Here is a 16,281-nt window from a genome sequence, read left to right on the forward strand (position 1 = left end):
TAATAATAATAATAATAATAATAATAATAATAATAATAATAATAATAAAATACATTCATACTGGCTAACTCAGTGAGCACTTAGAAGGTGCCAGACACTATCCCAAGACCTACCTGTGTATTAACTCATTTAATGCTCCCAACCATCCTATGGAGTGGCTTCTGTTCTAAGTCCAATATACAGAGGAGGAAACCGAGGCCAGCAAGCAGGGAAATAGCTTGCCCAAGGCCACCCAGCTAGAAAGCCCCACACTCTTCTCCCCACAACGCTACCCATGTTTCCTGGCGGATCTCCTGCTTCATGACAGTGAGGACCAGGTCTATCTTACCCAGCTCAGCGCCTGGCACAGCGGAGAAGCTCTGTAATCTTTGCTGAATGAATGAATGAGGAGCGAGTGAATGCTGCCCAGTGTACTGAGCCTACAAAGCTGTTCTTCCCTGCTGTCGAGGGGCCAGGCAGAGGCCTCGGGGGTGGCCAGACAGGGCAGCCTGAGCACCCTGCCTGCTTCTGCCCGGGAGGCATCTGAGAACCTTGTCCTTCCCGTTTCTGTCCAGCCCCCTCCAGGCGGGGTCTCAGCACTTTACTCCCTGGGAAGTTTTCTTCTAAATCTCCCTATTTCTATCTCAAGCCCCAGCTGCGGTCAGGCACTTGCCGTGTTCTCCTGTCCCTAGAGGAAAGATATCCATCTCGCAGCTTCATCAGCTAATCATGCTGGGATAGCTGCCCCCGCCGGCTGGGCCATGGTGGGATCTGGTCGCTCCTACCCTTTTCTCCTCTGCTTGGACTTTGCCCTGGAGGTTCACCTCTTCTCTCCCCCACAGACTGACCCATTTTCCTGAACTCTTCAAATTCTCTCCCACCACGCTCCATTCTACCTCCTAAATCTGCCTGCTCCCTTTTCCAGCTACCTATTTATTTCCTTCATCATCATTAATATAGTTATTTGAAAGTCTTCCAGATTGTTCTATTATCTCAAATTTGTGTTGTATGCTGCTGCTTGCAGGAGCTCAGTTGCTCATGTGTTTTATAATTTCTGATTGTGTGCTAAAGCTGAGGATTGTTTTCCCTCATGGATGGCCCAAGTGGCCTGGGTCGTGAAAGCTCCCTCCAGACACGATTTTACCTTATTTCTGCTGAGATTACTCCCACCACCACCACCACTACTCAATATCCATCCCACTCTGGACCAAAAAATTCCCAAGTTTTGGGGCGCCCCGGTGGCTCAGTCACTTAAGCATCTGCCTTCAGCTCAGGTCATGATCCCAGGGTCCTGGGATTGAGTCCTGCATCAGGCTCCCTGCTCAGCGAGGAGCCTGCTTCTCCCTCTCCCTCTGCCCCTCCCCCTGCCTGTGTGCATTCTCTCTCTCAAATAAAATCTTAAAAAAAAAAAAAGAATTTCCAAGTTTTGTTTTGTCTGTGGTAAAATATGCATACCATAAAATTTACTATTTTGCCCATTTTTATGCATATAGTTCAGTGGCATTAAGTACTTTCACATTGTTGTGCAACCATCCCCACATCCGGTTCCAGAATTTTTCATCTTCCCAAACTGAAACTGTACCCATTAAAAAATGACTCTTCATTTCCCTCTCCTCCAGCCCCTGGAAATTACCATTCTACTTTCTGTCTCTATGAATCTGACTACTCTATGTCCCTCATGTAAGTGGAATCATACAATATCTGTCTTTTTGTGTCTGGCTTATTTCACTTAGCAGAATGTCTTCAGGGTTCATCCATGTCATACCCTGTGACAGGATTCCCTACCTTTTGAAGACTGAATAATATTTCACTGTATGCATAGACCACATTTTGTTTATCCATTGTTCACTGATGGGCATTTGGGTTCTTTCCACGTTTTAGCTATTGTGAATAGTGCTGCTATGAACATTTGTGTTTCACTCTCTGTCCAAATCTCTGCTTTAACTTCTTTTGGATATACATCCAGAAGTAGACTTGTTGGATCATAATGTAATTGTTTCGTTTTTCTCAGTAACCACCATACAGTCTTCTGCAGTGGCTGCACCATTTTACATTTTCAGCCTCATGCACAAGGGTGTTAATTTCACTGTATCTTTGCCAACACTTGCTATTTTGGGGGGAGTGTTGTTGTTATAATAGCCATCCTAATGGGTATGAAGTGCTATCTTATTGTGGTTTTGATTTGCATTTCCCTAATGACTGGTGACGTTGAGCATCTTTTCACATGCTTTGCTCACTTGTATATCTTCTTTGGAGAAAAGTCTATTCAAGTCCTCTGTCCATTTTTTAGTCAGGTTGTTTGGGTTGTTTTGTTCTTGAATTGTAGGAGTTCTTTATCTATATTAGTCCCTTATCAGATATATGATTTCATAGTATTGTCTCCCATTCCAGGGGTTGCCTTTTCACTGCTATTGTATTCATTACTATTGTAAATGGAATTGTTTCTTAATTTCCTTTTTGAGTTATTCATTGTTAGTATACAGAAATACCACTTGTTTTGTGTGCTGATTTCATATCTTACAACTTTGCTGAATTTTTAAATTAGTTCTAACAGGTGTGTGTGTGTGTGTGATCCAAGTTGTTTTTGTTTTTGCTTTTTTTTTACCCAGAGACCTGAGCAGATTTCATACTTTGATTTCATACTTTGAGATGAAATTCATCTATATTTTCTTTTGTTGCCTTTATTTTAGTGTCACACCCAAAAAAATCCCTGCCAAATCCAATGTCATGAAGTTCTTCCCTTATGTTTTCTTCTCTTGTTTTGTAGTTTTAGCTCTTATGCTTAGGTCTCTGATCCATTTTGAGTTGATTCTTGTATATAGTGCAAAGTAAAGGTCCAGCTTCATTCATTTGCATGTGGGTATCCAGTTTTCCCAGCACAGTTTGTTGAAAAGACTGCCCTTTCTCCTTTAAATGGTTTTGACACCCTTGTTAAAAATCATTTGATGGCGGGCGCCTGGGTGGCTCAGTTGGTTAAGCAACTGCCTTCGGCTCAGGTCATGATCCTGGAGTCCCGGGATCGAGTCCCACATGGGGCTCCCTGCTCAGCAGGGAGTCTGCTTCTCCCTCTGACCCTCTTCCCTCTCATGCTCTCTGTCTCTCATTCTCTCTCTCGCAAATAAATAAAATCTTAAAAAAAAATCATTTGATCGTATATGCAAGAGTTTATTACTGGGATCTGTAGTCTATTCCATTGGTCTATACGTCTGTTTTTTATGTCAATACCACACTGTTTTGATTACTGTAGCTTTGAAGTTAGTTTTAAAATCAGGAAATGTGAGACCTCCAACTTTGTTTCTCTTTCTCAAGATTGTTTAGAATCCTTTGAGATTTCATATGATTTTGGGGGATGGATTTTTTTATTTCTGCAAAAAAACATCATTGGGATTTTGATAGGGATTGCACTGACTCTGTAGATTGCTTTCGGTAGTATTAAGACTTCTAATCCATCAATGTGGGATGTCTTTTCATTTATTCGTGTTTTCTTTAATTTCTTTCAGCAATGATTTGTAGTTTTAAATGTGCAATTCTTGTGCCTCCTTGGTTAAGTTTACTCCTAAGTATTTTATTCTTTTTATTGCTATGTAAATGGAATTGTTTCCTTAATTTCCTTTTTGAGTTATTCATTGTTAGTATATAGAAATACCACTTGTTTTGTGTGCTGATTTCATGTCTTACAACTTTGCTGAATTTTTAAATTAGTTCTAACAGGTGTGTGTGTGTGTGTGTGTGTGTGTGTGATCCAAGTTGTTTTTGTTTTTGCTTTTGTTTTTACCCGGAAACCTGAGCAGAGACAAGTTTTCTTGCCGCTTTCCAAAGCCAGAAAGCCAGTGAGTGGGCTTTTTCTAGGTCCCCATTCCCTGAGAGTGCAGGCTTTAAGGATCCCAGCTCAACCCAAGAGTACTGGTTTCCAACTTCCTGCCTCATGAAGGCCAAGACCTTGGTCCCTGCCTTGCATGGTCATTACAGTGTAAGTGCTTGGCCACTGGGCCTGCTTCCTTTCTAATGCCCTCCTCTCAGAACTCCTGCTGCATCAGCTCACTCATCCCTCTGCTTTTCTGCTCTCTCTCGATTTCAAAAACAGACACATTCTATTTTCTAGATGTTCAGAGCAGGAAAGATCCCAGCATCCCACTTCCAAACGAGCACCTCAAGCATATGCATTCATAAAGGGTATGAAGAAGCCAACATTTTATCCGAATCGAAAAGCCCTATTCCAGGATACAACGAGAGTGGGAACCACCTCAGTCTCTTTTCCCGTGGCCAGGAGTCCTGCCTCCCCCTGGGGCTGGGAGCTGGCCAAGGCCACGCCATGTGGGTAGTTGTTGTCTACTGTTCTGAATGGCAGGTGCTGTCCTGGGCGCCTTACATACATTTGATCTCACTTAATCCTCCTTCCAGCCCTATGAGGTAGGTACTATTACTGCCACTGATCTGAGTAAGAAAACTGCCCAAAACACAGCGAACAAAGGAGCAAAACCAGGATTCAGGTTTTGGTTGGCCTGTCTTTTTTTTTTTTTTTTTTACCAAATACATCTTGTGTTCCTGCATCCTTCCATAAGCCAAGTACAGCTTCCTCATCTTGCCCAATCCTCAGGGGTAGGGTCCACGTGGTTTCCATCCTCCTACTTGTCCTCAGCACCCAGTGGGTGCAACCTGGGTTACTATATTTTTGCCCCTGAGGACCTGTCCACCACTCAGGAGGGGCAGTGGAATGCACACAGCAGTTGGCCTGAGCCCCTGTTACCCAGAGAAAGGAGGCTTTTGCCAAGGACTCTGAGGGGAGATCAGTGCTGGGAGTGGACTCAACTCTGGTCAGGACCCAAGCACTCAGCCCTCCTGGAGACGCTGTGTGAGCTGGGCCAGGCCTGCAGACGGCCCCTCCCGCCGCCCCAGCCAGGGTGGTGCTTGTGTGGGAAGGACTTTAAATCCAGCTGCCAGACCCCTGGCCGGGAGAGGCTGAGACGACTGGCCACCATGCACGGCCCCTGCAGTCCGCTGTTCCTGCTGCTCCTGGCAGCCACTGGGGGCCCCGCCGGCGCCCTCACTGATGATGAGAAGCACATGATGGTGGAGCTTCACAACCTCTACCGGGCCCAGGTGGCTCCCCCTGCCGCGGACATGCTGCAGATGGTGAGTGCGGCCAGGGGCCACTCACCTGCCGGGACTGAAGGGGTGCTGGGCGGGCCCCCCCTTCCCTCCCACCCCCGAGCTGAAGCTACCTCAGAGACTCATCTCTCTGGTCAGTGACAGAGACATTATGTAATTCACAGGTCCCCAGAAGCAGCCCCATTCTACAGATCGGGAAACTGAGGCTCCGAGGGACTTGCTGGTCCCTCAGGGGCTTTCAAGTCACACAGCTGGTAGAGCCAGGCCTGGGAGCCCCAGCTTCCCGCTCCAATGGCCCCTTCCCAGCACTTCCTAAAATGCAGGTGCCCCTCATAGGGGGAACGTAGGAAGTTCCCAAACACCTTGGTGAAGACGGTCTTTCAGATGCCTTCCAAGGCAATGAGGAGAGGACAGGAGGACAGCGGGATGGGTCCCAGCACTGGGGGAGGAGGGATGTATGAGGAGGTGGGCGAGAACAGGAGCCAGAAGCAGAGAGGGCTCTGCATCACACGGTTCACATTCTGTCTCGGTCCCACAACAAGACCTGGGATTTGGGGTGGGTCCCTTAACCTAGTAAGGACCATCAGTTTCGCATCTGTAAAATGGGGTCACCATTAGAGCTACATACGGGCTACATCAACATGGGCTGAATCTCCCGGATAGAACACTGGCGGGGGCGGGGGATGAAATCTCAAAAAATATATATACAGGAGGGCATATTTACATGAGGTTTAAAAACATGTAAAAACTACTACACAAGTATACTTGTGGGGAGACATGCAAATGTAGTAAACGCACAGAGACATGCTTATAGATGACGGAAGCCAGATTTGGGGTGGCAATTTACCTCTGTCAAGAGGGAGAGGTACTTGATGGTAGGGTTAGGGGCAGGATGTTTATGCTCAAGATGAAAAGAAGGAAAATCAGGGCTCCTGGCTCAGTCAGTTAAGCGTCTGCCTTCAGCTCAGGTCATGATCCCGGGGTCCTGAGATCGAACCCAGCGTTGGGCTCCCTGCTCAGCGGGAAGCCTGTTTCTCCCTCTCCCTCTGCCCCTCACGCCACTCGTGTGCTCTCGCTCTCTCTCACATAAATAAAATCTTAAAAAAGAGAGAGAGAAAATCAGAAATTCACCTTGTTCCTACCCCTGCCCCCCGAAGGCTGAGCAGGCCCATCCTCTCTGGCCACCCTCAGGTGCCCTGGGAGGTTCAGGAGCAGCATCCAGGAACCCCATAGCTAGTGCCCGTCACATCTGGGGAACACAGCAGCGAGCCTGAGGGTCCAGGACTGGAGTTCCAGTAGCCCTGCTTAATCTGGCAAAGGGACTCTGGGTACGTCCCTTTACCTTCAAAGGCTTCCATTTCCTGATCTATCACTTGGGACAGGCAATCCCTACCCTGAGGGTCAGACGGGAAGACTTGTGACAAAGATCAAGGAAGGCCTCTAGAAATGCACACAGCACCACCATTCAAGCCCTGTCGGCCTGGCAACCAGGAACTGCAGATGATAGATCAGGAGCACTGGATGCTGGTACTAGCTCTGTCAGTAGCTCCCTGATTGAGGCCTGGAAGGCATTACTGAGCCTCAGTTTCCCCATTTGTAGATCCCTGATGCCCTACAGTCTTGTTGGCTGAGGCTGGGGGCTACCCATCCAGGAGCTGCTTTGTGGACAGAGGTGGACCTTGGGCTGGGGCAACATTCTGGGAAGCAGTTTGGATACTCAGGGGATATGATGCCGTCTGGTGGGAGGTGATGGGAGGAGGGGACGGGCTGGGACACCAGGACAAATTTGGAACAAGGCTCAGGCTCAACCTCAGGAGTGGGAAATAGAGAAACTCTGGAGCCAGGTGGCCTCGTTCAAATCTTGATTCCGCCCTTTATTAGCTACGTGACCTTGGCTAAGTTACTTAACCTCTCTGCCTCACCTTCCTCATCTGTAAACTGAAGATGATGACAACATAGTAACTCCCTTGTAGGATGGTTGTGAGAGTTAAATGAGTGAACATGTAGAAAGCACTTAGAACAGTGTGTGGCATACAGTAAGTGCTCAATAAGTGTGTGATTAACAAAAGAGGGAATGGGTCCAGGGTGAGGCAGGTGGCAGTTATCACGAACTCTTTTCTCTCCCCTAGCTTCCACATCTAATCGTCACCACCTTTACCTCCCAGAAGGTTTGATTTTCCTTGAACCCTACTCCCCCATCCTTGTCCCTTGGTACAACCCTGGTCCAGTCTTTCATTACTTCTCCCAAGGACTCCTAGAAGAGCTTCTACCTGCTTCCTCAGCCTCTGGCCTCCGCTGCCAAAATGAATCCCACACACGGGCCTGACCTTGCTCAACACCATTCAATGGCTCTCACTGGCTCCTGACTGCCTCAGGATAAAGCTCCATCTCCCGAGAAGGCTCTCTCTGTGTGTCTGGCCCCTGCTGACGCCTCCAGCTTCCTCTCCTGCTCAGTTTCTCCCTCAGTATCCTCAACAGTTTGTCCTTGCCCAGCCAAAACGCTGTTTCTCACCTCCATGCCTTTGCTCACGCTGTGCCTCCCGTTCTCGCCACCTGACCAATGCCTCGGTTTCAACACTTAGCTTAGTGCCCCTTCTCCACCCTCACCTTGGGCTAAATGGCCCTCCTCGGTGCCTCTACACTGCCTATTGCAAATCTGTCATGTACCACATGGTGGCCCAATCAGCAGTTTATGTACGACAATGTGAACTTGGGCTTCTCGGTCCTTGCTCTCAGCTCCGGGCTGGCACGGTGCCTCGGACTGTTGAACGAGTGAGTGATGAGTGGATGGATGAATGGACTTGTTTGCAGATGGTGACCCTGTGGCCAATGTGGGTGGGTGCCGTGACTCTCAAAAATCCACAGGGGTCTCTGGAAGACTGAGAAGCCTTGAGACCCACAGGACTCTACTGGTGGGACTCCATGCATCCAGTCGGAATAGGAATCCCAGCTGGGCTCTGTAGGGAGCTGACAAATGTCTACTGAGCTGACGAATGTCTACTGAGCAGCTGCTCTGTGCCAGACACTCGTGCCACCTCACCATCTTACCCCGAAGGAGCTCACAGTTCAGGCTGGAGCCCTGCAGGTCCTCCCAGACCCCCTGCTCCTGGCCCCCCGCACCCTGCCGCATTCCCACTCCCAATCTCCCCTTACCTGCCAGAGTCTGAGAGAACCTCAGGGAGCAGTGACAAAACCCCCAGGGAGGGAGAGGCTGTCCCAGGCCTGTGTTCCCATGCCCACCCCAGGCAGCTGCTCCCGAGAACTGTGTGTGGGTGAGGAGCCACACAATCCCCTCCTCTCAGGGTCCCCCAAGCTCTTGGCACTTTGTCGGCTGTCTGGCTCCCACAGTTGGCTGGGCCGCCGGAGGGTGGGGCAGGAGTTGCCGCCAGGCCTCCCATTGCTAGGAGAGGCCAAGGACAAAGTTTAATGGGATCCAGGCCTTTCTCGTCAATCCTTCATTAATCCCTCTTCCCACACACACTGGGCCTGTCCTCCCAGCCAGGGACACAGAGAACCTCAGAGGTCCCTTCACTTCACATGCCCTCACCTGAGGTCCCCCCGGAGAACACTGCCTTTGGGATCTGACAGCCCCTTGAGACACCAAGCCTCTGAAAATAGGCCTCTTGGTGAGGGTCACCCCAAGACACTTAATCTTCTGGGGGAAAGGGGCTGTCAGTTGACAAGAGTTGAGAGTACTTGGGAGGGAAGCCTGGAAATGGTAAAGCCGTGGAGGCTGGGCGACCGCAAGGGGAGAGTGGAACCTGAGAGGGGAGTGTTGTCCCCCCCACCCCCACCAAGTCATATTTATGGTGTGTGGGGAAAGGGGTGGAGGATGGCAGAATAAACAACGCAGCCCTTGACCATCTCGCAGGAAATTCTGTGGTCTTCAGAGCAGTCAGGTGGCCCCGGGAGGTAGTCAGGGCACATTGGCCCTCCTTTTATTAATTATTTTTTTTATTAATTAATAATAACACCGTCACAAATATCATCCCATCTAGTCTTCCCAAAGCCCCATGAGAGTTCAGAAAGGTTAGGCAATCTAAAATCACACAGCTGGTGAATGGTCCCAAGCTTAGCCAACTCCATGGCCTGGCGTGGAGCCCTCCCACCTCGCCCCAGAAGCCCACCGGGAGCACAGACCTGTTCCTGAGCACGGCCAAGAGTCACCCCGCAGGAAGGGAGGGTCTCCGGGCCCCAGAGGCCCCCGGGACACCTTCAACCTTCTTCTCTGAGCCCCGCCGCCCTCTCCCACCCCCCTCTCCCCGCTTCCACGAGCCCAAGGCGTTCCTCACTTCCCTCCCCGACCTGCCGCGCAGAGGTGGGACGAGGAGCTGGCCGCCTTCGCCAAGGCCTACGCGCGCCAGTGCGTGTGGGGCCACAACAAGGAGCGCGGGCGGCGCGGCGAGAACCTGTTCGCCATCACGGAGGAGGGCTTGGACGTGCCGCTGGCCATGGAGGAGTGGCACCACGAGCGCGAGCACTACAACCTCAGCACGGCCACCTGCGCCCAGGGCCAGATGTGCGGCCACTACACGCAGGTGCGAGGCCCCCGGGCGGGCGGGCGGGTGGGGCGGTGCAAGAGCAGCGGGCGGGGCTACACGGCGAGTGGGCGGGGCCTCGTGCGCAGTGGGCGGGGCAGGGGCCGCCTCTCCCTTTCCAGCCTCGGAGCCCCGGGACCCCCCACTCTAAGCCCCCGAGACCCTTGGTAGAAGTCGTGTTTCCACCGGAGCTCATGTGTTGTCCAGGCCTCTGACGAAGTCTGCTTCTCAAACTGCCTAAACCATTTTCAGGTGACTTTTTTTTTTTCCCAAAGATTTTATTTATTTATTTGACAGAGAGATAGAGAGAGAACACAAGTAGGCAGAGTGGCAAGCAGAGGGAAAGGAAGAAGCAGGCTCTCTGCCGAGCAGGGAGCCAGACGTGGGGCTCGATCCCAAGACCCCGGGATCATGACCCGAGCCAAAGGCAGCTGCTTAACCGACTGAGCCACCCAGGCGCCCCTTTTTTCAGGTGACTCTTGAACAAACACAATCGTTTGAAAATCTAGGTGGCCCCTCTCGGCCTCCTCCTACTGAAGGGACCTAAGTTAGGTGTCACAGAGCCAGTGTCGTGGACGGTAATTATTGTACTAGGCCGTCCTGACCGACCTCTAAGCGGTCCTGTCCTCCCGCCTCAGTTAGGCAGGGCTGTTTGCCCTGCGGTAACTGCCTCCCGACTTGTGGCTTCTCTCGCTGTCCCTCTTTTGTCATTTCTCGTGGTGTCTGCTTCTAACCTGCCAGGAACCGAGAAAGCAAATAGACAATTGTGTGTGTTTAACTTTTCTTCTACTTTTAAAAGCCATGTGTAAAATAAGAGCAAATCGTCACTGAGCGAATGTTTCAGGGAGCCTTCGAGATCATTTCCTGCCCCAGGCAGTCACTTCTTGTTTATGTCAGGGTTCTCACTGCATTTTGAAAGTTTGAGTTTCCAGGTAAGAGATGTTGGGTGAGGGTGCTGTTGGGGTGTGTGTATATGGGTGTGTAGGGGAATTAAGATTAGTGTTATTGAATTCTTGTTCTTCTCCACCCAATGCTTATTGTTCAAACAGTAACATGACAAATTTTTTAAAAAGAAAAAGGAAGAACAAACTTCTTCCCAGCCATTTCCACCAATTCCACTTTCCAGTGCTCCTTTTGAGTGATATTTTTAGTGCTAATCTTTGGGGAAGGAAATCCTGACATCACCCATCCAGATGAAGAAGTTGTGAGGGCCCAGCAGCCCTCCCTGTCCCCTCCCCTCCATACCCTGCCACCTCTCACACTCCCCCCCACCCCCAACACACACACACACACACACACACACACACACCCCCCTCCTGCTAGGATTGCTGTCAGAGCCCAGCAGGAGTGGGCCTGCCCTACCACCACCCCAACGTTCTCCAGGGCTGAGTGCACATGCACTCTGGGGTCATTTCTGCCTGGGAGATGCTCAGCAGTGGTATCCTCAGCTAACTTAAGCAGAAAAAAAACGGTCCGGGGTGCCTGGGTGGCTCAGTCGTTAGGTGTCTGCCTTCGGCTCAGGTCATGGTCCCAGGGTCCTGGGATCGAGCCCCGCATCGGGCTCCCTGCTCAGGGGGAAGCCTGCTTCTCCCTCTCCCACTCCCCCTGCTTGTGTTCCCTCTCTTGCTGTGTCTCTCTCTGTCAAATAAATAAATAAAATCTTAAAAAGAAAAAAGAAAAAAAACAGTCCGGGGGAATAATGTATGCAGAATTAATAGCTGGAGCCAGATCTGACAACAAAAACTGGCCTCCGTTTAAGTGATTCCTGAGCAGACAAGGCCTACAAATAGCGAGGAGAGGCTGCTGGTCTCAGTCCATGGTGGCGCACAAAGGCTGTTTTGACTTTTAAAATGTTATACTTAAGACAGAATTCCTTCTAGCAGCTAGGAGACCCAGACTCTGAAACAGCAGAGCAGATCCCTGCCCACTTGTGATGTGGGGGGAAGTTCTACATTCAAAATGGTTCCTTTTGTTCTCTTCCTTGGATTTTGTTTGTTGTTGATTTCTAAGATTCTCCCATTTGAGATTCATTCCTTTGGATATACCCCTTGTTTAAAATGCACAGGAAGTTGCAAAAACAAAACACAAAACAACACGCAGGAGGAATTCATGAGGGTATGTACAAAGGGAAGGTTTTCAGAGAAAGGCCTGGTGAAATAGTGTGTGTGGTTCAGGACAAATTCTTCTCAAACCCCCTGTTCAGAGTTTTGTCCTGAAGCTGCGTGTCCTCAGAGACTTGGATCTGACAGGTTGTAGGAATCCTCCTCTCCCTACCCATAGAAAACTGGTGTAGAGAGACACTAGCTACTGGTGTCCCACCCCGGCTAAACTCTTGGGTTTGCCCTTCTTCAGGTGGTCTGGGCCAAGACAGAGAGGATTGGCTGTGGCTCCCACTTCTGTGAGAAGCTCCAGGGTGTTGAGGAGATCAATATCCAACTGCTGGTTTGCAACTATGAGCCCCCGTGAGTGCCCAGGGATCCCTGGGGGTAGAGGATGGGCAGAGCCAAGGGGAGGGTTGAGTTGGGCAGTCTAAGAATGTGGGGGGTGGGGCGGCCTGGGTGGCTCAGTTGGTTGGGAGACTGCCTCCGGCTCAGGTCATGATCCTGGAGTTCTGGGATCGAGTCCTGCATCTGCTCCCTGCTCAGCCGGGAGTCTGCTTCTGCCACTGACCCTCCCCCCTCTCATGCTCTCTCTCTCTTTCTTTCAAATAAATAAATAAAATCTTAAAAAAAAAAAAAAGAATGTGGGAGCGGGCCACTCCGGGGCCTATTCCCCATACCCGTGGGGGAGCTGCGAGGGCACCTATGGGAGTCTGTTCTCATTGGCCCAGCAAGCTAGTTGGGAGCAAGTTAAGACCCAGGGGTACTTCTGGCCTAGGTATGTGTATGAGGGATAGGGACAGGGGTCTCTAGGGACCGCCCCCGCCCCCAGCATCGTCCTCGCCTCCCGCAGGGGGAACGTGAAGGGAAAGAGACCCTACCAGGAAGGGACTCCGTGCTCCCTGTGTCCCTCCGGCCACCGCTGCGAGAAGTCCCTCTGTGGTGAGTTGGGGGTGGGGTGGGGAGGAGAAGGGAGGGGCGACAGGGGATGCCGACAGAATGGTCCTTAGAGCCTCCCCGGACTCCCGAGCCGTGCACGGGCAGGGGGAAGGGTCTGGCGGGACGCGACCTCCCGCGCCCTTGGCGGGCCCACCCTATCCGGGTTCCCAAGCCCACTTCGCTTTCCTTGCGCACTTTGGCGCCCTGTCATTCAAAGTGACCGGATTTTGGGCGCCTGGGTGGCTCAGTCGTTAAGCGTCTGCCTTCGGCTCAGGTCATGATCCCAGGGTCCTGGGATCAAGCCCCACGTTGGGCTCCCTGCTCCGCGGGAAGCCTGCTTCTCCCTCTCCCACTCCCCCTCCTTGTGTTCCTGCTCTCGCTATGTCTCTCTCTGTCAAATAAATAAATAAATAAAATCTTAAAAAACAAACAAACAAACAAACAGAAAGAACCCAAAGTGACCGGATTTTAACCCTCCGAGCGGACGGTAGGGGACAGAGTGTGCCGGCCCCCGAGCGCAGGGCGAGGTGAGCGTGGCCAGAGGAAAGGGCCCCCGGTGGGGCGGGGCCGGGTGGTGGGCGTGGCCAGGCGGACTCGAAAGGGACGGGCCCGCGACGCGGTGGACCTGTTAGGACAGGCCTCGAGCTCGAGAGTCCCCTGAGAGTGGTCGTGTGAGTGCGGAGAGGAAGATTTGGACAAGCAGGTGGATAGAGGAGACACTGTTATCATGTTACAATAAAATAACATTTGTTATCAACGAAGGACGTAGTCGCTGGAGGGGGTGTGTGTTTGCGTGTCATCATAGGACATTTGGTCGCCTCGCCGTGATTGTGGTGGGGTGAGGGATGTGGGGCCCTGCTGTACACTAACGCCAGGCCTTGTTTCTTGTCAGAACCCGTCAGAGGCCCGGAAGAGGCTCAGGATTTGCCCTACCTGCTAACTGAGGCCCCATCTTCCCTGGCAACTGAGGCTTCAGGCTCTAGGAAAAGCAGTAGCCCTTCCTCCCTGGCAACGGAAACTCCATCCTCCTTGGTAACAGAGGTCTCAGGCCCTCTGGCAACCACGGCTCTACCTGCTGTAGAAACCGAGGCCCCGTCTTCCTTAGCGACGGAAGATTCCCCCTCCATGGCAACAGAGGCTCCACCTTCCTTAACAACTGAGGTCCCTTCCTTTTTGGCAACTCACAGCCTGTTCTCCCTGGATGAGGGGCCAGCTACCGTCTCCAAATCAACCCATGATCTCATCTCCAAATTGGCAGACAAAGAGGCCAGCAGGACAAGCGTGCCCTCCAAGAGTCCAGAGAGTTCTCTGCACCCCAAGATATTCTTGACAGGGACACGGGAGCCGCTACCCCACTCCCGGAGGGCGGGCAAGGCTGAGGCCGAGTTGTCTCCTTCCAGTGAGGTCTCAGCCTCAGTTTTTCCAGGCCAGGACCAGACAGGTGAGCTGCCGGCCACACTGGACCACATGGGGCACACCTCCTCCAAGTCCCTGTCCAACTCCCCCAATACCTCTGCCACCGCTAAGGCCGTGGGCGGGCGGACCCTGGCTCTGCAGTCATCTTTAGCAGGTAAGTCCTGTAGCGTTCGTCCCACCTTCCCTCCTTGTCTCCAGAATGTCGGCACCCTGCCCCCGGCATGCACCCTCTGAGTGCGAGCTCCCTCCCTGGCTGCTGGCCCCCCACTTGCATGCCTGGCAGGGAGGGTGGGAGGCCAGGCAGAACTGCGTCCACGCTGAGACAAAGCCTCTCCCTCCCCACAGGTGCAGAGGGCCCTGAAAAGCCTAGCGTCAAGTCAGGGCTAAACTCGGGCCCCGGTCACATCCGGGGCCCCCTTCTGGGACTGCTGCTGCTGCCTCCCCTGGTGCTGGCTGGAATCTTCTGAAGGGGCCGCCACTCGAAGGCAAGGCCTGGTGGGGAGACCCTGGCCTCATGCCCACTCTGGATTGCCTTTCTCCGAGTAAGAGGCCACAGTTTCCTGGGCAGGTCCTGTTCTGTGGCCCCAGTAGCCCCCGGTGACCCCAGCTGCTGGCCAGACTGCAGGCCAGTGCCCTCGTGCCCTCAGGAGGCCTCTATAATGCCAACTGCTGGCACTGCCCCAGGCGTTCCTGTGCCTGGGCGGAGGTCCACCCCTCAGCTAGCTGCAGGTTGTTCTGAGCAGTGTTCCTGTGGCCACTTGGGCTCATTCTCCAGTTGTCCTGTGGCTGTGGTTCTGCTCCTCCAGGGACAGATCTCAGTGCTTCCCAGAAACCCCTTGACCCCTCCTAGTGCCCTGGCTTCTTCCTTAAGCCATCTGAGTCTGACGCTCTTCCCGGAGGACCTCCTGCCTTCCCAGGCTGAAGAGGTCAGCTGTCCTGCCATCTCCCCCACCCTGCCCCCCAGCCCCCAGACAAGATGCTTCTTGGCTGAAGGCCCTCCGGACAGGAAAGGCTAGGAAAGGCTGCAGGAAAGGCTGCGGGCTGTGCCTCATCCACAGATGCCTTGGGGGCATGAGGCCTGCCACCTGGCCCAGACCCCTCCTGCCCCTCCCATCTCAATCCTGGGGCGGGGGGATTCAGGGGAGATCCCTGCCTACCAGGCTTGGGACCGTCTGCCTCGGCAGGTAGGGGGTTCTCCCTGAGTGCCCCCTCCCCCTACTTGCTGGTATAGCTGGGGAGAGGGGTTGTGAGGAGCAGATGAAGGACAAGCCCCACTTGAATGGGGTTCTACACGGGGGGGGGGGGGGGGGCAGGCAAGGACCAGGGAAGGGAAGCAGCCCCTGACTCCTGAATAAAACCTGTAAGAGTACCGAGTCTCTGTGCTTATGAGGGGTGGCGGGTGAAGAAGGGCTCTTTGAGAGGCCCTGAAGAGGCTCCCCTTCCAGCCCCAGCACCTGCTCCCCCTCCTACACACCTCCTCTCCCCACACACTCCACCTGGTCCTTTGGGGCACCTTTCTTTTCCTTCCTATAAACTGCCCTCCCTCCCCAACTCAAATCTTCAGGCAGCCAGCAGGAAGGAGGAAGGGCCAAGGGCTGACTCCCCCATCTCCAGGGGTCACCCGTGGAGGCTTACTTGGGTTTTAGACCCAGAATCAAGGAGTGGCATACAGCCTCTTTACAGGGTGCTGCTGCCCGGGCCCATCTGGTACACCAGGCCAGAAGGCTTTGCCAGCCCTGGGTGCTTGGAGGAATCCTGAGAAAGGGTTCTGGAGTCCCAGACACACTCCCCCAGGGGAGCATAGCAGGACTGCGCGGAGCGCTGCGGGGCAGGAAAGTGTGTGTGTGTGTGTGTGTGTGTGTGTGTAGATGGACCACGCCAATTATGAAGGGTGTTTAAGAGAGGTCAACTCTTTGGAAAATAAGCCTTTAACTCTTACTTTAATAGGCCCTGTTCTTCATCATAAAAAATATTAAAGGGGCGCCTGGGTGGCTCAGTTGGTTAAGCGAATGCCTTCAAGCGCTGCAGGGCGGGAAAGTGTGTGTGTGTGTGTATGTGTGTCATAAGGTATTAAGATATAACCTAATGATCTAAATTAAGATGTAACTCATTTAAAGTGTACCACTCAATGGCTTTTAGTATATTCAGAGTGGTGCAACCACGAGCAGTCAATTTTAGAACATTCTCAACACCCCAAAAAG

General features: G+C 52.3%; 1 protein-coding gene across 2 annotated transcripts; it reads left to right on the forward strand.

Moving 5' to 3' along the window:
• Positions 1-4,669: 4,669 nt before the first annotated feature.
• PI16 (peptidase inhibitor 16) lies at positions 4,670-15,449 on the forward strand. 2 transcript variants are annotated; one of them, XM_034990566.1, is made up of 7 exons: positions 4,670-5,112; positions 7,218-7,256; positions 9,405-9,626; positions 11,979-12,088; positions 12,579-12,667; positions 13,557-14,234; positions 14,426-15,449. In XM_034990566.1, the coding sequence occupies exons 1-7, from the start codon at positions 4,957-4,959 to the stop codon at positions 14,545-14,547; spliced, it is 1,416 nt and encodes a 471-aa protein (XP_034846457.1). In that variant the 5' UTR covers positions 4,670-4,956; the 3' UTR covers positions 14,548-15,449. The 2 variants fall into 2 exon arrangements, with proteins under 2 accessions (XP_034846457.1, XP_034846458.1); XM_034990567.1 differs by lacking the exon at positions 7,218-7,256 and having other exon boundaries at positions 4,939-5,112.
• Positions 15,450-16,281: the final 832 nt, after the last annotated feature.

The sequence above is a fragment of the Mirounga leonina genome, unplaced genomic scaffold, assembly GCF_011800145.1.
Source record: "Mirounga leonina isolate KUSES-001 unplaced genomic scaffold, KU_Mleo_1.0 Mir_53, whole genome shotgun sequence".
NCBI lineage: Eukaryota > Metazoa > Chordata > Mammalia > Carnivora > Phocidae > Mirounga > Mirounga leonina.

Coding starts and splice junctions, on each gene's coding strand:
- PI16 (XM_034990566.1), top strand. CDS start 4,957: ATGCACGGCCCCTGCAGTCCGCTGTTCCTGCTGCTCCTGGCAGCCACT. Junction 7,257..9,404: donor CCACCTTTACCTCCCAGAAG/GTTTGATTTTCC, acceptor CCTGCCGCGCAG/AGGTGGGACGAGGAGCTGGC. Junction 9,627..11,978: donor TGTGCGGCCACTACACGCAG/GTGCGAGGCCCC, acceptor GCCCTTCTTCAG/GTGGTCTGGGCCAAGACAGA.